This window comes from Labeo rohita, chromosome 13 (genome assembly GCF_022985175.1).
Source record: "Labeo rohita strain BAU-BD-2019 chromosome 13, IGBB_LRoh.1.0, whole genome shotgun sequence".
In the NCBI taxonomy this organism is placed as follows: domain Eukaryota; kingdom Metazoa; phylum Chordata; class Actinopteri; order Cypriniformes; family Cyprinidae; genus Labeo; species Labeo rohita.
This window is the reverse complement of record NC_066881.1, coordinates 24947170-24971804: the sequence shown is the minus strand read 5'-3', so window position 1 is coordinate 24971804 and position 24635 is coordinate 24947170. Positions and strand designations below refer to the sequence as shown.

General features: G+C 36.2%; 1 protein-coding gene across 1 annotated transcript in view; it reads left to right on the top strand.

Annotated features, from left to right (window-relative positions):
* Window positions 1–24635, top strand: part of slx4ip (SLX4 interacting protein) — a 52297-nt gene that overhangs the window by 790 nt on the left and 26872 nt on the right. Inside the window, exons 3-4 of the mRNA XM_051125373.1 lie at window positions 9116–9205; window positions 9534–9660. Coding sequence (XP_050981330.1) covers window positions 9116–9205; window positions 9534–9660 — 217 coding nt within the window. The remainder of the gene's footprint in view (window positions 1–9115; window positions 9206–9533; window positions 9661–24635) is intronic.

Sequence of the window (24635 nt, the reverse complement as noted above, 5' to 3'; positions counted from 1 at the left end):
GCTTTCTATTTGAATATACTTTAAAATGTCATTTATTCCTGTGATCAACGCTAAATTTTCAGCATCATTACTCCAGTCTTCAGTGCCACATGATCCTTCAGAAATCATTCTAATATGCTAATTTGCTGTTGATGGCGAAGAAATTATAGAAATTAATACTTTTATTTAACAAGGATGCTTTTTAATTGATCAAAGGTGATGATAAAGTCATGTTACAAAAGATTTCTGTTTCAGATAAATGCTGTTCTTCTGAACTTTAAAGAAACTTGAAAAAAAATCTACTTAGCTTTCAGTGTAATAATAATAATAATAATAATAATAAATGTTTTTGAGCAGCATATCAGAATATTAGAATGATTGCTGAAGGATCATGTGACTGGAGTAATGATTTGAAATCAGGGAATAAAATTACATTTCAAAATATATTCAAATAGAAAACAGTTATTTCAAATAGTAAAAATATTTCAAAATGTTACCGTTTTTGTTCAAATAAATGCAGGCTTGATGAGCAAAAGAGACTTCTTTAAAAAACAAAAACTTACTGTTCAAAATCTTTTGACTGATAGTGTGTCCCTTTGTATTTATAAGGAACCTTAAGAAAATGTATGGAGATTTAAAGGGCTCATAGATTACAATTTCACCTTTAGTTAGTGTGTAATGTGGCTTTTCAGCATAAACAACATCTGAAAAGTTACGATGCTTAAAGTTCAGTGCAAAGGGAGAAATTGTCCTACAACAAATTGCTGGTAGAAACTACAATGATCTACTTCCTGGGTTAGTGACGTCACAAACCCTGAAAGCTGCACAAGCCCTGATACTTGTATATGAAAATAGCCTAAGATGCTGACATGGCATTAAAGGAGTACACTTCCAGAACAACAATTCACATATAATGTACTCACCCCCTTGTCATCCAAGATGTTCATGTCTTTTTTTCTTCAGTCGTAAAGAAATTATGTTTTTTGAGGAAAACATTTCAGGATTTTTCTCCATATAATGGACTGATATGCTGCCCCAGGTTTGAACTTCCAAAATGCAGTTTATGTGCAGCTTCAAACGATCCCAAATACGGTTGTATACGATCCCAGCTGAGGAAGAAGGGTCTTATCTAGCGAAACGATTGGTTATTTTTATAAAAATAATACAATTTATATACTTTTTAAAGTCAAATGCTCGTTTTGTCTTACTCTCCCTGAACTCTGTGTATTCTAGCTCAAGACTGTTAGGGTATGTCGAAAAACTCCAACCGTATTTTCTCCCTCAACTTCAAAATCGTCCTATATCGTTGTTTTACCTTTTTTGTTAAGGGTGTTTGATCTTCTTTGCATGTTCACTTGTGCAGCGATGTAGGATGATTTTAAAATGAATTTTGAAGTTGACGGAGAAAATACAGTCTGAGTTTTTCGATACACTGGGAGTGCATGCAACTACCCATTATGGTTAGAGGTGTTATGTTTCTGAACGTTAGCTAGACAACACACTGGGCCAGCTAACCAATTTGAGCCAATTGTGAATTTCTTAGGGAGGAACCAGGAAGTCAAGAGACTGTTTTTAGAAGAACAAAAAAGTGGTGTAGAATAACGGTAAAATATGTGAAAAATAATGCCATTTTTTAAAAACAAAGGATGGAAACGTAACAGTACACTCCATAAACACAATCAGGTTTTCGGGGGAAACAAAACCCTGGTAGACCACCCCTTTAAGATCAAAGCAAAGTGCTATTCAGAGCAGTTAAAAAATTCTACATGTACTTCACTTTCTTAACGCTAGAGGGGGTGGTCACCTCAGCAATGAGTGCTGTCAGGTAGTACAATAGCATTGAGCTGTCTGAATGTTTTCATTATGTAGTTTACAGAACATAGCTGCTACTTTTTCATGTTGTCTGTTCGTGCTCATTACTTTTGTTACAAATTGTGAGAATTCATCGGAATGCTAGGTTGCATTATATTTTCCGTACCACCTCAGTTGCTTTCTTTTACATTGTTTTATAATCATGCGCATTTCTATCCAGCTGAATGTCTCCGCCGTGTTTCTCGGCAGTGCAGATGCTGGACTGGCCCTGTCTATTCATCCACAGGCCAGATGAATGAATGTCATTGCTAATGCATGTCAGATGTTTCTATTAAGCACTAAAAAGCCCCGGGACTCTTTCTTTGTTGATGTTTCATATAGTGAAGGCTTTAACTCGAGTTCCTGGACGCTGCTGTGGATCACACACATCCGCCTTTAGTGCCAGACTCTGGCTGCATATTTCTCTCTTTCTGTCTTTCTCACTCGTCATCTCTCCCGTCTTTCTGTTTTTCATTGTGGGAGAGCACCACTCACCAACTTCACCCTCCCAGTCTGCACATAATGATACTGTTATATATGTTGCTCTCCCTGAGAAAGGAACTGTCATGCCCAACACTGTGACCGCAGGGAGACATTTAAAAATGGGGAAGCAAACAATACCATCAGCTGGCTCAGCTCTCAGCTTTGCTTTGGTGTTAAACAAACTGTTCTAGCAGAGCAAAAGAGCTGTGTCATTTGTTTAGATATTAAAATATTTGATTCTTTCCCAGCTGAAAGGGATTCCAAAAAGGTTTAGGGTGATTGTTGACCCTAATGTTGTTTTAAACCTGCCTGACTTTCTTTCTTCAGTGGAACACCAAAAAAAGTTATTTTAAAGAATGTTGCAACTTTTTGTCCACACAATGAAAGTCATTATATGCATAAAATATGCATGTTCAGGTTCGGAACAGCATGAGGGTGACTAAATAATTACAAATGTCATTAATGGGTGAACTTTTTTCTTACTAAAGAAATATTTCACCCAAAAAATAAAAAATACAGTAAATCCACACTCAGGCCGTCCATGACATAGATGAGTTAGTTTGTTCATTGGAAGAGATTTGGAGAAGTTCAGTTGCTCACCAGTGGATCCTTTAAAGTTAATGGGTGCCGTAAGAATGAGAGTCCAAACAGTTGATAAAACCATTACAATAATCCACAAGCAATCAACATATCAGTTAACGTTATGTGAAGTTAAAAGCTGTCATTTGTAATAATTTCATCATGATATTTTTTAACTTTAAACCTATCGCAATGAATCAGGAGAGAAATATGCAGATATTATATATACAGATCTACAAACAAAAACAGTCCAAAACAATCTAATGAAATATGTCAGTGGAATTTGATGTGACAGAGGATGGACTTATTCACTAGAGGAGGCATGAACTGGTATTCTAGACATAACCTTTTCATTTTTTCAGTTCATCTGATGGTGAGAAAATTTTCAGCAGGTATTTACATTGCGGTGAGAACTATTCCTTTAAGACATCTTTAAGTACACTGTAAGAGAAAGCCATAGAAAAATGAAAAACATTACTGGTAAATTTCTGCCAAGATATTATCAGTTATGTTTATTGACATTTCCTTTAACCCCAATTCAAAATACAGGTACAACAAGTGATGCGTAGTTTGATTGTTGAAGATCCTGACGCAGCACCATTAAGTTCACTGTCATGTTTCCACTGTGCAGTGCAGTTCTTGTAGGCAATGAGATACTCCCACGTAGGTTGACTCATGCTACAAGTCGAGGCCCTGACTTTCTCCTTAACGCCTCAGAAGACACTGAATATTTACACAAGACCTGCCACGCCACTCTCCTGTTATACCCATCTGGTGTGGGAGATGGTGGGAGAGCGTGATTCTTGTTTTTGAGTATGAACGTTAAGTGCTGGGTAGTATGACAGATGTCTTGGCTCTGGTTTATGTGCTAGGTCGACTTCCCTGGTAGATACGGACCACACACTTGGACCTCCAAGCATCCTGTTACTGTCATCGGATCAAGGAAATATGTTGTCATTTCTGAAACACAGAGGGAAAACTGGGATGGATGCAACTTAATAGACATGGGAAGATGTAATAGAATTCTTACGTACTGCGTTTTTAGATAATGTCCGAGATAGATTTTTTTTTTTAGTTTGTCGCTGCAGATGTTTAGATTTACAAACCCTAATTTAGGTAGTTTAGCAGTAGTTCTGTAAACCACGGTTAAATAACAGTGTAAGGAAGTGGAGGGATGGTTGTTTAATTTTTCCTGTCTTCCGATACTTCCTTTTTACTAGAATTCTTGGGATCTTTCTGATATTGTTCAATTGTTTGTAAAGCTTACCAGGTGATATTCCTGCCTGTTCTTGCTGTTGGAATTTTGCTTCTGGGTTGTGTCCTCGCATATGGAAAAAACACAACTCCATTCAGGTGTGCTAACATCCAGAGATTAACTCGGAGAGCACTTCAGAGTTTCTAGAAATAAAGACCAGCTTAGTCATAATCACACTGATTTATTAGTGGTTTGTGTTAAGGTTTTCAAAACCCCTGACCCTAAGCAGTGGCTCCAGACTGAAAAATGATTAGGGATTTATTGGCCCCTGTAATAAACATTGGCTTTTAAACAAATTGCTTTAATTTAGCAAATAGCTTTTCTGGTTTAAAAATACAGAATTGCCAAATATTGTTTTTTGGGGGGGTTTGTTTTTAAACAATATAATTTATTGCCCAAAAAAAGCTCTGTAATGGTCTGTTTAGAATCACATAGCTGATAAATGACTTCTGATTTAGTGAGGGAGGGAGTACATTTCGAGTTATGCCTCTGATTGATTTAAGGCTGAGTGAGTTTGATTCAACTGATAATCAAGTCTGAATATTTTGGGGGTCTGTTTAAACAGTTTGTTCAAAAGAGCATTTGTTAACAAACCAGACATTACAACTTGTTGTGTTCATTGTTGCATGCAGCAAACACCAGCACACACTCTAAATATGTAATTAAAAGAAACCACCTCATGAGATGATATCTGACAAAACCACATACCTTTATCAAAAGAAGATCAAATGTATGGTTTTCTAGTAATTTTATTTCTTCTTATTTTTTTTTTATTGGTATTGTACATTAGGATGTTTTGTGTTACAAGATATTCATGTTATTTAGTTAAAGGGATAGTTCACCCAAAAATTCTGTCATTAATTACTCTCATGTCGTTCCAATCCCGTAAAGCCTTAGTTTATCTTCGGAACACAAATTAAGATTTTTTTGGAACTAACAGGACTAGAAAGGTAGTAAGGACATTGTTAAAATAGTCCATGTGACATCAGTGGTTCAATTTTATGAAGCTGCGAGAATACTTTTTGTGCAAAAAGAAAACAAAAATAGTGACTTTATCCAACAATTTCTTCTCTTCCGTGTCAGTAATCATTGCGCATTCACGACAGTACCGCAACACATGGAGAAGTCTCAAATCATTTGGCTTATAGAAGAAAGGTGTACAGTTTGCCAACCATCACAGAACACCTTAGCAACCCTACAGCAACATCCTGGCAACCACCCAAATCACAATAGTATCATGGCACTGGGTTTTGCATGTAAAAATCTAGTTAAACTTGTTTGTGTCTTATGCTCTCTTGCTGTTTAAGATTGACAGCTAATGTTGACCCTCTTGAGGGAACGCCAAGTGACTCATGCCATACAAAATCAGCAAGTCAAGACCAAAGATTTAAACTTTTAACAGGCAACACCCATAGATCTAAAGAATTCCCTGAGGCTCCGGAGACTGTTGGTCGACCTGCGACGCTCTTACAAAGACAAAGACGGAGCTAGACGAAGGGGGGAGTTTTATTGAGTGAGACTGCTTCTGCTGCCCTCTGTCTCTCATTCTCTCTCTCTCCCAGCATAAACATCTGTGGCTGGTTAATGTTAGCCCTGGAGCTAAGTGCAGAGAAAGGGGGTCTGGTTCTCACAGCAGCGATAGCGGTGGTAAAAGGGCAGGGAGGTGTGGTGGCGAACAGGCAACTGCTGCACAAACGCTCCTGGGCCGACTGCCCGACACTAATCAGAGAGTGAGGGCAAGAGAAAGCACAGTTAGGGAGGGTGAAACTGATAAGAGAAGGTAACAAGGGTGCATCTTGGGAACTGCAAGTGATGTAGAGCAGAGCCAGGAATCCAAAAAGCCGAAAGCGACCCGGTTTGTCTCATGTGTTTTCTCAGCGATTGAGAGTTGAAAATAGCACGGCTTAGCCGTGGACTTTGGTCAGAGTGGCGCAGACTGATTTGGTACTGTTCTGTTTTATTGTTTGTTTGGATTCAGTGCCTTTGTAGTGTGGTTTTGGCAGGTCATACTGATCAGATAAAGACTGAAAGGTAAGAACGAGTTTAATCACGAGGCTATTGACCCACAGGAAGCCTCAGGTGTATTCAATGTGGATCAACAAACAAAGGATATGAAAAAAAAGAAAGGAGCAGTTCTTTGCCTCAAGCCCTAAATACAATAATTTATATGGGGAACATAAAGAAAACCTTGTATGATCCTATCTGCAAAGGGTTTCCTGAAGACAGTATCACTCTTCCTCTAGAATGTGACAAAGAGCTGTCAAGACTTTCATTGCGCAACAATGAAGGATTTGTTAAAACCATTGCAGGTGTTTAACATAAGCAGACTAATAAATCTCACGTGGATGAAAAATAAACCAGTGCATGAAAAAGTAACTCTGCAAACAAAAGAAACTCCGCAAACAAACCTAGATTACATTTCTGAGAAATTTCATGTATCTGCAGAGGAATTGTTTAACAGAGGTTGTGTAGCGGCTGAGGTCAGAGGTCATCTCTCGGTTCAGCTGTTTTCAGACAGATTGTTATTTCTTTTCTGTTAGACATTCAACAAAACCATTGCAAAAGTAACCATTGCAAAACTGCTGTCTTTTAATACAGATCTCCAAGGATTTTCTTGTTTACTGCCATAATAATAGAGTTTGGATGGCTGTAGTACTTGTTATTGTGTAGTTTTGCAGTTGAACTATTTTGAGACTCAACAAGTCTCACACACATCAAATATGAATGCAGATATGTAAATCTCTTTTATAGTAGCCTCGTAGCAACATTGTAAACTTGCTTGCATTCATGCAAACAGAATGGTTGGTAAATGTACAAAAAAAACTCGGAGTGGCGTCTGTCTGACTTTTCCATCCAGTCAAATAGCCATCTTTCAGCTTCCACCACAAATTAAAATTCTGTCACCATTTGCTCACTTGCTTCTGTTTTAACCATTTCTCAGTTAGGAGGTCCAAAACAACATCAGTTTTGGCAACACTTTAACGCCAATTGCACTAATTCTTCACGAACACCCTCGTCAGTTGAATTAACCCATGTTAACTGCACATTTAAAGACAGACCCCCATATTAGGCAAATCCAGTTTACTGTTTCTCCTGTCCCATAGTTACACAGGGCCGAGCGAACATGCCTCGCTAACACTGGGAACATTCCTACAGTCTTCTGTAATGGCATATTTTGGATTTCGAAAAGAAAGTGGAGAAAAACAGAACAGCATGCGATAACGTGGTGGTTCCAGAGGCAACGTACGAAGACACATTATGGGATCATCGAAGCTGTGCTCCTTTTCACCGCCTGATTGACAGTTCCCGTCCATCCCCTCCAATGCTTTCCCACGCCACGGTAATTGTGGAAGGCAGTCAGCCGAAACCACTGGTCAGTCGCAGAATGGCCACAGCACAAAGAAGTGAAGAGAAAGCCGCCCAGTGTTTTCTAAAGGATCTGCTGTCCTCCACATACACACATACATAAGGATGCCTCTGTTTCTTCTTTTAGCTCTTGTCTCCGCTCGTCTGAAAAGGATTAACTCTTTCTTGGCTTCAAAGTCCTCATCGGACTTATCATGGATGATGGAATGAACGTATCTGTAGTGATCACAATGATATGAAACCAGCCTTGACACAGATCCTAACAGAGTTGTCTCATGTGTCACCACCTATATATAGCCACTTATCTTTTAAAAAAAAGACTTCCGTCGTCTAACACAAGGGGGCAGCCTGTCCCTCAAGTTCAGCAGGGCTGCCACCAAACTAACCCTCATGTACACAAAGCAGCAATTAGAGGAAAATATGCTTTCATGTCAAAAACAAAGCTATTTGGCAGCATAATTTGGCCTGTCTGTGTGCTAATAACGTGCCGTAATCCTGCTTGACTGGAGATGAATTCGGAGGTTAGAAGCCAAATGAGAATGCTGGAGACGTTTTATTTACTCAGTCGCTGTAGATTCCTCCGGTATGGGGAGGGATAAATCATCGCTTATGGGATGAGAGAGTAAGAGACAGAGGAGATGTAAAGAGAGGGAACATGAGTGTAGCCAGAGAGCAGTGCTGAACAATGGGCTTTACCCAACACACCCTTCTAATTCACTCTCACATCATCCCTTCCCAGCTGGCCTTGGAGAACCCAGAACATTACTGCCTGGCCCGGGCCACTTTAGGACTTCTCCAAGGCCCACTAAAATGCACATTCACTCTCTTGTGTCCGATCAGGGTTTTATCAGGCACACTGGAAGTGCTCTAGAATGTGTTCTGGACTGTGTCTTGAAAAGGGGGATTTCTTCTTTTAGCCTGCTTCGCTATGATGTCATCAGCTCGTTTTCCCCTAGCGTCAATCAAGTTTGCGTCCACCACGGCATCTCAGGTGCTGACATGCTTCAGCGCCGGCTCCTCTCCGTCCTCTTGCGGGTGGTCCTGGAAAGGCCTGCGTGAGTGGACCAAAGCTCAGTGACAGGCTTGCTCTCGCGCTCATGTGTAAAACATAATCAGGCCAGTGTGGAGCGGAGATGTAACGATTGCCTAAATAGCCGCGACGGCTCTGGCTCTCCTACTCCGCCGTGACTTATTGTCCCTGACATGCTGACGCAGCGCTTCAAGAATCCCACTCTTCACATAAAGTTCTGCAGCCTCCCCAAATCTGGCTCTCTTCTCGTCACATTTCCATAAACTAACAGGTTAGCCAGGGCATCCTTCAAATCCTTTGCTGTGTCAGTCCTCCACACGGCTTTGGTTTTAACACCACCGTCTTTGAGATCAAGTGTATCTGGTTACTGACATAATGCTAATGAGGTGCGTTTACAAAGCTTGTAAAACTGGTGTGCACAGAGGGGGGAAGCAGAGGCACAAAGACAAGAGGAAGGGGATGGAGTGACTTGCCTTCAGCTATGGATTTGAAGGTGTCATTCAATCAGCTCAGTGATGACTTCTTTTTGTTGTGTTTAAGCCCCCCTGTTTCTCTCTTTTTCTCTCTCAAAGTGTGGGAACTTTGCTGTGCTGGTGGATCTTCACATACTGCCCTTAGGCGGCAAAGACGATGCCAGCTGGTTCTCTCCAGAGCACAGGAAGGTACGGGAATGAGGGTGTGTTTCTGTTTGTTTGTGTATGTCCTCTTACATTTCAGTAGACTGATACTGCAGGAATCTGGAATTTGGATCTACTCTTGGGGTTCCCCTCATCCTTTTTCTGCCTTTATAACTTATATGTTTTCATTGGCCCACGCACCCGAAAGGCTTCAAATGATTTTCCCTCCCAGGTTTAACTCTACATGCAGCACTTCTAGTTAAATTTGAGCTCCATATAAAAAGTTTAGGATGAATGTCACCTTCAAAGGTTTGTCTTTGTTTCCAAGATCGCAGATAGGTTTGCAAACTCTTATGTGTTTTTGTATGCACAGGAGGTGGGGGTTCTGATTAGAGATGCGTTGGAGCTGAGGGTAAGGCAGTTCCAAGAGGCCAGATACCAGAAGATCCAACCCAAACCGAGGAAGGATCTCACCCTGACTGCCCCGCTCTGTCTTGAAGGTAGAGCACACAAAGGCTTCGTTCTTAAACCTAAGCTGCATCTAGATGCATACTCTCTAGTAAGGTTTGAAACTTACTTCGAGCATGTTTTATTATGAATGTGAGTAGTATGAATGAAATTCGGACATACTACATCCACCATTACATGACCTACCAGTACTAGTGACCTATTAGTTGTGTTAATTTATTATTAACTTGGATATTTTAGAATGTTCATCAGATGCACACTTCAGAATCTCAGCAGAAGTAGTAGGACATCTGGGCATTGTTCACCTAATGTTTCATGAATACTATGAATTTGTACATACTACTCATCTCACATAATATATCTTGCCTACTATATAGTAGGGAAGTAGAAATACAGTGGCATGTGAAAGTTTGGGAACCCCTCGCAGAATCTGTGAAAACAGGAGGAAACACGTTGCATTAAGAGCCAGGAGGTGAAAACTTTTGAACAGGATGAAGATTTCTTATTTTGTTGAAATAACTTTTTTTTCCATTTAGTACTGCCCTTCAGAAGCAACAAAAGATACTTGCATGGTTCCCAGAAGACAAATTAAGTACAATTTACCTACAATTTATCTTCAAATTCAACAAATTTTCAACCCCCGGCTCTTAATGTTCTCTTTGATTCCTTCTGAAGCATCAGTGAATGTTTGAACCTTTTTTAATAGTTGTGTTTGAGTTCCTCAATTGTCCTCAGTGTGAAAAGATGGATCTCAAAATTATACAGTCACTGCTGGAAAGGGTTCAAATATGCAAAAAATTCTGGTGCTCAGACAATTCTGGTGCTAAACAGTGCTCAGTTTAACTGTTCAGAACAAACAAGGGACTTATGAACAACAATCACAAAAAAAATGGTGGTTATTTAAATAATTTCAGCTATTTTATTGTCTTGTGGACTATATGTAAACATTCTAATGTAAAATATCTTACTCAGGACAGTACTAAATAATAAAAAAATAACATGCATTTTGTATGATCGCTCTTATTTTGTTAAAATTTTTCACATTTTCACAGATTCTGCAAGGGGTTCCCAAACTTTCACATGCCACTGTAGTTGGGCGCACGTTTAGTAACCTGCATATATAGGCAGCATTTCATAGCATTTAATTTCTAGAGTTGTGGCTGTTTATTTGGCAATGTAGATATCTAACTGCATCATTTAGTTTAAGCCGCTGACATGCTCAATAGGTTCAATAATGTCTGCTAACTATACTGGATTTATGTATTTTTGTTTTACCCATTTGAACCACAAACACCACTGTACTCCAATACAATACTGAATGTACGTGTCAAGATATGTGAAATATCTGTTACACCTGCATATTTGACAATTTGCTATAGGCTATTGAAATATATAATTACCCATGATCAAGCTGCAAGTGAAGACCTGCGTCTTTCCCTCACACCCACTTTAGAAACGATCTCTCCTTCATAAACATGAAACGTGTCACACTGCTTCGCAACTCGAGCACTCTATACATGGTTGGCCCACAGCAGGAAGGGAAAGATTTCAAAACAAAGTGGAGAAATTGAGGCTATACCTGCATGCCAGCAAGAATAAAAACTAGTTGAGACTAGGTAGCACTCCCCAAGGGTGTCTCCACCAGCCCCATAGAGATGTGGTGAAAGTGTTTGACTTGGCTTCCTCTGCAGCATATTTGCAGGCCGCCTCTGTTTTTTCCTTGTTATTTCTGTATTGTGTTTTAAAGGATTAGTTCACCCCTGGATTTATATTTTCTGATAATTTACTTACCCCCATGTCATCCAAGATGTTTCATGTCTTTCTTTCTTCAGTCGAAAAGAAATTAAGGTTTTTGAGGAAAACTTTCTAGGACTTTTCACCATATAGTGGACTTCATTGGGGATCAACGGATTAAAGGTCCAAATTGCAGTTTCAGTGCCGCTTCATCTAGTGAAATGATCGGTCATTTTATTAAAAGAAGGAAGTTCATATACAGCTTCTGGTTCAAACAGGTAGGGTGGGGCAACAAACAATATTTCATTTTCTCCTCCAATTTCAAAATCATCCAACATCATTATTTTAACATTTTTGTAGTTTTTGTAAGGGCGTTGACTTAGCCTTTGCATGTTCGCTTTATGGTCAGTACTTCCATCTACATCACATGTGATCTTTCCAACATGGTTATGTAATCCGTGAGCTCTGGATGCAGAGCTAGTGCAAGACGAGCATTTGTGGTTAAAAAGTATATAAATCTTTATTTATTTTAATTTTTTTTAGAAAATTACCATTCGTTTCACTAGATAAGACCCTTATTCCTTGGCTGAGATCATGTAGAGCTGTTTGAAGCTGCACTGAAACTGCAATTTGGACCTTCAACCCGCTGATCCAAAGACATGAACATCTTGGATAACATAGGGTGAGCAAATTAACAGGAAATTTTAATTCTGGAGTGAACTAATTCTTTAACTGTTTTGTGTTTTAACTGTATGTTGACTAAGGATGTTGAATTTTTTTGATGAATTACAAACTTACCCTAATATCAAGTCTCAAAATCCCAAAGTCAAACTTTCACTGCCTGTTGTCAGCAGATTTTGCATTTTCAGACCGTTGTAACCTGATTCCTAAAATAACCAAATCTTACTGTTTAGAGAAGCAAACACTTTGCTTCATGAACAAATTCAATTCAGTTATCAGTTATTGGTTTAAATCTGTTTGAAACACTGTCCTGTATAATTTACAGCATTGGCAAGACGAAACTGAACAGTCAACACTGAATATTTCAGAATCAAGCTGAATTGAAATCACATCAAACTGAGTCTTAAGAACGTGTGATTCTGAATCAAATCAAAAGGAACAATCTGCTACCCAGCCCAATTATTCAAAGATAGTTCATAGCAGGGTCGGGTATTGACACAGATTCACAAATTAATTTGATTTTGTTTCACAAGCTCGTAATTTGATTTGATTCCAAAATGGATTTGATGAGTTTTTGAGTTTTACATCGGACGCGTACATCGTATCGCGTATGTGAGAAGTAGGAGTAGTTCACTTCCAGAACAAAAATTTATAGATAATGTTACTCCAGATAATATAACCTCCAACTTTAAAATCGTCCTACATCACTGCAGAAGTACCGACCCAGTATTTACAAAGTGAACGTGGAAAGAACGTCAAGCGCCCTTTGCAAAAAAAGGTAAAACAGCAATGTAGGACAATTTTGAAGTTGGAGGAGAAAATGAGATGGGAGTTTTTTAATCTACCCTGTATTGTACTACAACTGTATTGACCCAGATTACATGCATGCACATCACAGAGCTAGACAAGACAAGCATTTGAGGTTAAAGAGTATATACATTTTATTTTTTTTAGTGACCGTTCGTTTTACTAGATAAGACCCTTATTCCTTGGCTGGGATCGTTTAGAGCCCTTTGAAGCTGTATTGATACCGCATTTTGGGCATTCAAACTCGCGCGCAGCATTGAAGTCCACTATAATTCTTAAAACATTTTGCTCAAAAAACATAATTTCTTTTCGACTGAAGAAAGTAAGTTCTGGAAGTGAACTGCTCCTTTAAATGCATCATAATTAGAAAAAGACATTGGTTTACTGTTGGACATTTGTCGTCATGCCACAACGCATCCAGTGTAGACAGGATCTCTGAATTAATTGGCTTTTATTGTCTTTATTCGCATTGCTCGCATCCTGCGTAGACTCCGTGTTAGTGTTACAGCACGAAAAAAATACAGTTCAACCAGTGTAACCTGATTCCCAAAACAAACAATTCTTATGAGCTGGCCAGATTTAGTTTGAAATGACGTCACTCCCGTTCGCATTTCGGGTTAGGTTGAAGTGTATTGGGGCCTTAAGGGAGGTGGTTCTTTTTGCACAGGTAGCACTTAAAGCCAGTAAAAGGCTGACTCACTGCATGAGCCAGGTCCTGCTGAGAGAGGTAGATTACAGGGCAGTTAAGCTCATAAAAAGAAATTTCTCCTCTTTAGATGTTGCTGCCCCTCTCACGGCACGTCAAGGCAAGGCTGCACCGCTGCAGAGGTGCTCATCTCTCTCTGTTCTTGTTTAGTGCTAGTATTACACGCAGTTTTGCTTGTTTTACTCCTCTCATTTCGCTGCTGGGATAAAAGTCAAAGAACAAGATGTGGATTGTTTTTAGTCTGGCGCTGAATATTGGGGTTTTTAGGACCTGTCACTAGTTGCTTTTTCCAAATAAAGATTGACTTACCTCAACTTTCACCCATGACACAGTGAATGTGTCCAGAACTTCTCATTAGAGATTGATTTTCAGATATGTCATTAGTTAACCTGACGAGCACATCATGAATCACTGCTCACTGTGTATATAACGGCTGTGAGAAATGTGATGTCTCGCCCTTGGGCCAGGTGAGAACAGGGTTATTGTCTAATATATCAGAAAGACTGACTCATTATCTCTGACAGATAAGCATAACAAATGATGAAACACTCGCAGGGTGTGTGCATGGACAGACTGTCTTGTTCAGTTGTGTCCATAAACATAGAAGTTTAAAGTATTTTTAGGCCTCCGGCAGGAAATGGAGCTGGACTGTGACTGGGAAATACATGCAAGGGTCACATGCTCAGTGTAGAGGTCAAACACTAACCTGCTGATATCCTTCCCAGAGATATACACATGCAAGAGTGCTCACCCAGCAAATATAGCAGTATCTCTGTACATTTTTGTCTCTTATGGGAATGTATATGACAGTGAAGACTGGAGTAACGGCTGCTGAAAATGCAGCTTGGCCATCACAGGAATAAATTGCATTTAAAATGTATTAAAATAGAAAACGCATGATTCACAGTGTTCACGATTATTCACAGTATTACTGCTTTTACTGTATTTTCTGTTGAAGAAATGCAGCCTTGGTGAACATAGGAAACTTCTTCTTTCAAAAGCATAAATAAAATCATAATCTTTTGACCAGTAATGTGTATAATAGGTCCCTGTGATTTCCGCGATGTGGAAAACGTGGACGGAATTGCAGATTCCAGTCATAAAAATGGAATTTACTGTATAATGCGGAATCTTGCGGAATTTGCCATATTTTCAATGAATAAATCAAAAGTAGGTCATTACACTTAAATCAAAATGATACTGACTAGTGTCTGTGAATATTAAGCCCCAATACTTTAAATATAAAACCTGTATGTTCTGCGTATTTCTGTGTGAACGAATGGCGAAGACATGCGGTTTCATCTACTACACACATACTGAAGTGTGTGCAATGTACGCTGTGTTTTTAGTCTCTGAAGCGTCAATATATGAGTACATGACCACATGAAGCTAATAACTGCCCTGAGAGTCACTTCATGAGCATTTTAGTTTAGTTTCTTTTGAGAAAAAATATAGTCATATCATATACAAACAGTAAGTCGAAGGTCTTCAATGTGTCAAAATAAAATTTGGTTTAACTTGAAGAAACTGTGAGAGAAATATATTACTAGATGTAATGATAGTACTGCTGCTACTACTACTAATAAAATTATTATTAAAACTTTAAAAAAAAAAAAATTTACCAGAAAAATAAAGGTAAATACACAACACATTATTTCTGGAAAAAAAAGAAAAAAGAAAATAATAATAAGTTATTTGGAATAAAATCAATTAATTAGAGATACTTTTAAAATTAAAATTAAATTATAATGTAATGAAATGAATGGAATTCAGGCAATTAATGAAAAACACAGAATTTGGTAAAAATAAACTGAATTTGAGAAAAACAAAATAAAACGTATTTCATGGGGCTTTTACTAAATTGGTGTTAAATTGTGTTTCACGATTTCAGTTAGTTAGACATGTTTTTTTATTAATAGAGTCTAGAAAAAATTAAAAGAAAAAGGAATCCAGAAAAATTAAAATGGAAAAAAATGTTAATTGTTTTTGTTAAATGTTTAATAAATTGCTGTTAAATTAGTGGATTTTTACATTCTGCGAGTATTCCATGATTCCAATTAATTAGACATGGCTTTTTGATTAATATTTTATTGTAAATATTAAAACAGAGTTTAGAAAAAAAAAAAAAACAGAATCCAAAAAAAATTAAAATGGAAAAAAAACAAAATTTGGAAAAGAATTGGTATTATAAAAAAATATAATAATAATAATAATAATAATTATTATTATTATTAAATATATATATTATATTATATTATATTATATTATATTATATTATATTATATTATATTATATTATATTATTGTTATTTAATATTTTATTAAATATAGTAAAATGTTAATTTCTTTCAGATAAATATAATAAAATGTTAAAATATAATATTTTACTGGCTTTGTGCTCAACAAACATTTCTTATTATTATCAGTGTTGAAAACGGTTATTCTGTATAATACATATTTTAATTTTTAAATTATTTTTATTTATTATATTTGTTTTTTAATTATTTATATTATTATTTATTTATATTTAATATTAGTTATTATTTATATTTTATAAAATGTATTATTATTTGTATATTTTTTATTTATTGTTTTATTTAAATTTTATTCTGTATAAAAATATTTTTATATTAAAATTATTATTATTATTATTTTTGTTTGTTTTTTTCTGTATTTTTGATCAAATAAATGCAGCTTTGGAGATAAGAAGCAATACAGATACATTACCAGACAAAAGATTTCTGAAGGATTTTTTTTAAGGAATATTTACCAGAAAAATTATTTACCAGAATGTATTTACCAGAAAAATCTAGGTAAATACACAACACATTATTTCTGAAAAAAGAAAGAAAGTAATAAAAAAAATATTTTGAATAAAATCAATAAATTAGAGATACTTTTAAAATTAAAATTAAATTATAATGTAATGAAATGAATGGAATTCAGGTGCTCACGTCCTCCCTACGATTTTAAAATTCCAATTAAATTGACAGAATACCTTGCAAAGTCCACTTTGCAGCACACTTTCAGGCATTTGGAACATACCCAAAGACTTCTGCGATTTCCCAGTCACAGAACATGTGACCACTCCAGCTGTCGGCTATCAACAGCTATTAACTCTCCCCAGATCCTTTTGTGTGAACTCACTCATACACTAGAGACGTTTTTTTTCCCTCTCTTGTATGTGTCGGCCTACTTAAATCTACATGGTTTCATCATTCATACATCAAGCGTGGTGTTTTGTGTTCATTTCCAGTCTAGATGTGTCTACTGTCGACCTGTGTGTGGCGATTTGTGCGTGCAAGTCACATTTATCACATCCAGCGAGCGTGTCACATGCCGACACATTTCCTGAGAGTCTGCTCCGCTCTCAGCTGCGAAGGCCATTTTCCAAATGTCAGCCCTTGTCGCTTCTCTCTGACTGGCTACCTCATGCTTCCCCATTAGCTCATAGTGAGTTGATTTATTTATGCTTTGGAGAGGGCGGGAAAGGGGGAACTTTTCCCACCAAATGTCTTGGCTTGGTGCAAGCACGAGCCGGACTCTTGGCACACTAACCAAGGAAATGTTTTCTACTGGAAGACAGCAAATTGCGTTGTTTTATGTAGACGTGTAGAAGCATATCTGCCCCGAAAAGGGCAAAAGTAAGGTTTCTCACTGACTTTTCCTCCTTTTTAAGAAATAATGATCTTTAGAGTAAGATGTACTGTTAGCACTCCTTCCTGATTTTTCTCTTTTAAGAATTCCCTGCAGCCCCTTATGACCCTGTTTGTCCCCCTTGAGAGTCTGTTTCTACATTACAAGTATACTTAATGTAATCTCTGATGCTGCAATTTCCAGATAGAGTTATTAGTTTTAAAAGAAGAACATGAGCTAATTAGATTGCTGTTTAAAATGTCTGCCAAAATGAAGCTAAATCAACTCAGTGTCTTTCACTGCAAGAGTTACAGCATGATAAGAGGAGCTTGTTTTCTTTTTCTTAACTTACTCTCACCTCATTTTTCCAGGCGTATTTCTGCTGAGAAAACCCATGAATTTAAAGATCAATTTCTGGCAACAGAGTTCACGAAAGCAACGTAGTTCTTACTTGAGAACTTAACGAGTGACTCACTTTGCGTTCTTTCAGTTTGGAATGCAAGTAAATTGTGTGAAATCAATTTTGTGTAAATCAGTGTATCGAATTTGGGCACTAGCAGTGATTTTGATAGACTAAACATTGGGATACTGATGACTCAATCATCAGTTGTGGTACGACTGTGTAGTCACACTTTAAAGCATCACTGGCATTTATCAACAACATTGCTATATAACATGCCAGGACCTCAGTACAAATCCTGGTACTTCCTGGTGTCTTCAGTAACTGTTAAAACTACTGTCATCATGCAATATGCACTCTTTCTCCTTTTATATCAGCATGAAAGACTGGTGGAAACGTGAAATCATTTTAAGTAAGTGAACATAGAACTAATTTCTTTCTTCTTTCTTTCTTGATTTCTTTTTAATTAAATTGATTAAAAGTAACAGTATAGGCTTATTTTTAATACAGAAATTGCTATTTTAAATAAATGCTTTTCTTTTGAACTTGTTTATCAATCCTGAAAAAAACGTATCACAGTTTGCACAAATATTATACAGAAGAACTGTTTTCAACACTGATAATAATAAGAAATGTTTTACATATTTATATATGTTTAATTTTTTTTTTTAAATATTTTATTTTATTTGTTTATTTTTATTTAATTTATAACAGAATTTGTAATTTAGTAAAAAATAAAACTGAATTTGAAAAAAGAAAACAAGACAATGAAACGTATTTAATGAGGCCTTAAAAATGTAAAAATGAGAAAAAAAAATAGGGCTTTTACTAAATTGGTGTTAAATTGTGTAAATTGTGTTTCATGATTTCAGTTAGTTAGACATGTTTTTTGACTAATATTTTATAATTTAACCATTAAAATAGAGTCTAGAAAAAATTAAAAGGAAAAAAAGGAATCCAGAAAAATTAAAATGGAAAAAAATGTTAATTGTTTTTGTTAAATGTTTAATAAATTGCTGTTAAATTCTGTAAATTAACTATTTAGAAAAAAAAAAAAACAGAATCGCAAAACATGAAAAGGAAAAAAAAAACTGAATTTGGAAAAAAATTGGTATTATTAAAAAATATATTATTATTATTATTATTATTATTATTATTATTATTATATTGTTATTTAATATTTTATAAATATTGTGAAATGTTAATTTCTGTCAGATAAATATAATAAAATATTAAAATATATTTTACTGACTTTGTGCTCAACAAACATTTCTTCGTGTTGAAAACAGTTATTCTGTATAATACATATTAAATTTATATATTTTTAAAAAATATATTTTTATTATCTTAATTTGTTTTTTAATTATTTATATTATTATTTATTTATATTAAATGTTATTTATTATTATTATTTTTTAAATGTATTATTATTTGTATATTGTTAAGTATTATTTATGTTTTTTTATTTTAATTTTATTCAGTATAATAAAATATTTTATTATTAAAATTCTTTTTTTTTTTTTTTCTGTATTTTTGATCAAATAAATGCAGCTTTGGAGATAAGAAGCAATACAGATACTACCAGACAAAAGATTTGAAGATTTCTATTCATCAAAGAATGTACTCAACTGTTTTAAATATTGATGATAATAATAATAATAAAAAGAATAATAATAATAGATGTATCTTAAACAGCAAATCAGCATATTAGAATGATTTCTGAAGGATCATGTAACACTGAAGACTGGAGTAATGAAGCTGAATATTTAGCTTTGATCACAGAAATAAATTACATTTTAAATTTCACATTTTAAATAGTACAAATATTTCACAATATTACTGCTTTTGCTGTATTTTGGATCAAATAAATACTGGCTTGGTGAGCAGACTTCTTTAAAAAGCATTAAAAACATTAGAAATCTTACTGTTCAAAAAGTTTGGACTGGTAGTGTAGATTTAAAACATTTTTTGTAATATTTTTGTAAATATATTGTATTGGTATCAAAATATTATAAATGTAATTAATTTGCTTATGATGTAGTGGAAATGAAATTATGGTAACTAGTGAGGGTGGAGGTCATTTCTTATTAGTTCTTTGTTTTAAACAGGTTGTTTGTTTTTCAGGGTTGTAAAGGTTATTTGTCCATATGGTAGTCGCCTAATGTTCTTTTACTGTAGTCTCATACGTACTAAATCCTACATTGTAAACCAAGAAGCCCTCCATCAAATTCAGCCACACTGAGGCAGTTACAATTACAGCAGACCATGAACAGCTGTTTGCGCTTTCACCCGTTTTTAGGTAACTTAGAGATTTGCATGTTTCCCCACATAAGTGCGTTTGATCTGACGAGTCTTTATGGATAAATGGGAGGAGAGACGAGGTGGGAAGTTTCTTCATACCCCTCCTCCTTGCCGAGCCCTTCCTCTTTCCCACAGGTGCCAGGGCTTACAGTGCTGGTGTGGCAGAGGGGGAGGGAACACCTGGCAGGCCGTTCCCCCTGATGGTCTGCCGGGTTCAGAGGCATTTTCCCAGGCTCCCCAGATGAATGGTCACTAATAGCCGTGGGAGAGGGCTTTGCAAGCGCTGCACAGTGTACCAGGCTGACTTCACTTGGCAGGCCCTGTGAGGAGGGCTTAAAGCAGTGCTGGCTGCCTGTGACCCAGCCCCAAAGCCAGCACAAGTGCACTGTAGCAGATAGCCTTACCGCTGGAGAATGTGTTTACAAGGGCACAGTGGGAGTGAGATCTCACTCAGTGAGTGGAGGGATGTGGGACCGGCTGCGGCACTCCATCCACTTCTGATTCTCTCCGGCTGCATTCACACAGCAGCAGAATGTGGTGCTGTTATAAAGTAATAAATACAGTTGTGTTCATAAGCACTCATATGTTATGTCAAGCATCTAATTTAAGATTTGACAAAAGCATTTTGATTTGACCTTATTTCATTAAACAACATCTTGCGATGCACATTATGTCTACACCATCTTGTTATCAGACAAGTGTTAAACATTTTACATTAATCTGCCAGTAGATATTGAATACACACTGTTCAAGAATATATTATATTTTATAGGGCCTTTTTAATTAATAATTAAACATTTAATAAAGTGCTGTTAAATTGTGTAAATCCCATGATTTCAATTATGCTTTTTTTAATTTAACCATTAAAAAAGAAAAATGAAAATGAAAAAAAGAAAACACAAAAATATTCAAACAATATTCAGAATTTGGAACTGAATTTGAAAAAAAAAAAAAAAAAAAATATATATATATATATATATATATATATATATTTCATAGGGCCTTAAAAATTTAGTTTTGTTAAATGTTTAATAAATTGCTGTTAAATAGTTTAAAATCCAGGATTTCAAATAATTGGAATGTTTTTTGATTTATATTTTTTAGTTTAACGATTAAAACAGAGTTTAGAAAAATTAAAATGGAAAAATAAAACAAGCAAGAAAAATAAAAAAAAATAAAAGAATTTGAGAAAAAAATAAAATGTATTTCATAGGCCCTCAAAAACGCTATCTAATTAATATTTTAAAATGTAACCCTTGAAACGGAGTTTAAAAATTAAAAAAAAAAAAATGTTTTTGTTGAACACTGAATGCATTACTGTTAAATTGTGTAAACTTCATGATTTCAATTAATTAGACATGGTTTTTTGAATATATTTTTTTCATTTAACCATTAAAACAGAGTTTAGAAAAATAAAATGGAATTTGGAAAAAAAATTAAATAAAACAGAGTCTATATTTTATTCTATAGTCTATATATTATCTTATATATTTTTCCAAAGTGTTATGTGTGTACACCCTCTGCTTCTGCCTCCTCTTCGACAGTTTGCAATAAGAGCGTTCTGTTTTGCCCCGCATGCCCTGTACCCTTTAAATATAAAGCATGTGGTGGCATTAGCAGCAGTTACCTGCTCTGGAACATGTGAGAGGGACTAGGCAGGATTAGCAGCATGGGAAATGGAGAACTGGGAGCAGGAGCTGTTGAATTCCTTGGGCTCTTTTGACTGCCTGTCTGCCTGTCAGTCTGTCTGTCTCCTTGTTCTAGAATTAGCCCTTGATGCTTTGTCATGTTGCAGTTGCTGTGCAAATCCACCTCCTAAGTCCGCGTCTCGCTGTTCAGAAAAGCCCCTGGACAGCCGGACTCTTTCCGCAGACTTTTCTCCCGCGCTTTCACACTTAAACTCTGGAGTACACAAATCTACACAGCTTCAACACACCCGCCTTTGGCCCGCAACTGATGTTTATACATTCGGTATGACTTGATCTCACCACACACACCCTGTCTTTCGTCCGGGGTCAGCGGTGTTCCTCTGCTGCTGTCCCACCACAGGGCTCTGTATGTAATTAGGGATTGGGGAAGGAGAGCTTGATCAGTATGGGATTCATGGGACTGTTTCTCAACCGCAATCTGGTCAGGCAGTCTCACACACACACATACAGACACAGCCTCTGTGAACCCAGGCTATACATGCCGCCCGACCAAACTTCACTTCAGGAATTACTAAATCGTTTTAGAGGATCACCCTGTTTTTTCCCCTCAACGTTTTTGTTTCAAGGCCCAAGAGCAGATCAAATGGCAGGTCATGCGCTCAGGGTTAATGGTGCTTTTCTTCGTTCAATCCATCATTATTTTTTGGCTGCTATTATATTATAATTAAATGCATATTTGCTTGGCAGAGGAAGTTTGATTGTTCTTCCACTGTAAATGCCATTTCATATTTAGTTGTTAAGACCTTGCAGGCACCAGTGTGCTGTGCAGGTGAGTCAGTTTTAATGCACACAAATTCATAATCGTACAAGCTGGATGGATTTAGTGGGAGAGTGAAATGAGGAGGTCTGGATTCAATGATAGGCCTAGCTCTGGTTCAAAACCTTCAGAGCCCCAGAACAGCACATAAGTCAGGTTTTCAGAAGCCTTCCCCACATCGTTAATCTGCTGGAACCAAACAGGAGGAATGTGTTTCCTTGCCCTCAATCGCACCACACTTCCCTGTTTGCTCCTTGGTCCCCAAATGCTATATTTACCTGTATATCATTTACTGTAAGTATTTATGGATATTTTTGCATTAAAACTCTGTATATGGGCCATTCTACAGAATTGGTCCAAAATAGTAAAGAGTTGGAAACGTCTTAAAAAAATTATTTTTCCAAAACAATTTGTATATATGCAAATTGTATAATATCAAAGGTACACATTTCTAGTAATTGTGCAGTTTATTCTCATTGTGTTTTCAGAAAATTTTTAAATATTTGTCCTCTCCCTAAATTTGTCACTAGTGAAACAGCAATAATAATTTAATTAGAAGGGTTATATTGACCTATTAAGATTTTGCTTTCATTTATGTATTTTTTTGCTATTTTATTAAAATATAAATCTTTCAGATGTAAATCCATAACAATTACATTTTTAACAATATTTCATTTGTAATTTATGAGTAGTTTAGACTTTTATTTTGGTCTTAATTTTTATTTAAAATATGATTTTAATCGAACATGTTTTTTTTTTCCCCTTGACACAACCTTTCTTAATATTATAGAGAAAATTACTTGTTTTTTTTTCAAAGAAGTCTAATCTTGTCTGGATGAGAATGCCTGTGATTGTGGCGCATTATTTTTCACAGTGCTTCTAATTTATTTTGACCTTTGTCAAATTCAGTTACTAAAGCTTAATTTCTTGATGCAGTGGCTGGTGTATCTTCATTATTGATTTAGATTTTTTGTTGCAGACTTTTCTTGGTAAAATAACGCTTGGTGCTTCTAGTACCTCTGGCTCATAACACCCATAGTAGTTGCTACTTCTGAGTCTTACCTTATTTTTCATATATACACTACTTTTTAAAAGTTTGGGGTCATTCTTTTGAATTTGCTGTTGAGTCCTGAAAACAAAATCATGATTTCCACAAAAATATTAAAGAAGCAAAACTGTTTTCAACATTAATAATGATAAGATTTCTTGAGCACCAAATCAGCATATTAAAATGATTTATGAAGGATCATGCCAGACCAAAGACTGAAATAATGCTGAAAATCTTGAAGACATTGGCTGCATCTGAAAACACATACTCTCTGAGTAGGTACAGACTGTTAAAGGAGAAGTTCACTTCCAGAACAAAAATGTATAGATAATTTACTCACCCCCTTGTCATCCAAAATGTTCATGTCTTTCTTTCTTCAGTCGATAAGAAATTATGTTTCTTGAGGAAAACAATTTAGGAATTATCTCCATATAGTCGACTTTAATGGTGCTCCCAAGTTTGTACTTCCAAAATGCAGTTTAAATGCAGCTTCAAAAGGCTCTAAACCAGGGGTGTCAAACTCAGTTCCTGGAGGGCCGCAGCCCTGCAGAGTTTTGTTCCAACCTTGCTCCAACACACATACTATGCAGTTTTCAATTAAGCCTGAAGGACTTGATTAGTTGGATCAGGTGTGTTTAATTATGGTTGCATCTAAACTCTGCAGGGCTGTGGCCCTCCAGGACAGGAGTTTGACACCCCTGCTCTAAACGATCCCAGCCGAGGAAGATGGGTCTTATCTAGCGAAATTATCGGTCATTTTCAAAACAAATTGTCAATTTATATACTTTTTAAACTCGTCTCGTCTTGTCTCGTCTCTGCAGCGTGCATGCGTAGTTTGTGTAATCCGGGTCAATACGGTTAGGGTACGTCTAAAAACTCCCGTGTCGTTCTCTTCTTCAACATCAAAATCATCCTACATCGCTGTTTTACCTTTTGTTTAATCTTCTTTCCATGTTCACTTTGTAAACACTGGGTCGGTACTTCTGCAGAGATGTAGGATGATTTTGAACTTGGATAAGAAAACGAGATGTGAGTTTTTCAAAGTACCCTAACTGTCTTGACCATATTGAACCGAAGACTTAGACAAGACAAGCATTAGAGGTTAAAAAGTATATAAACTGTCAATTTGTTTCGGAAGTGACCGATGGTTTTGCTAGGTAAGACCCTTCTTCCTCAGCTGGGATTGTTTAGAGCTGCATTTAAACTGCATTTTGGAAGTTCAAACTTGG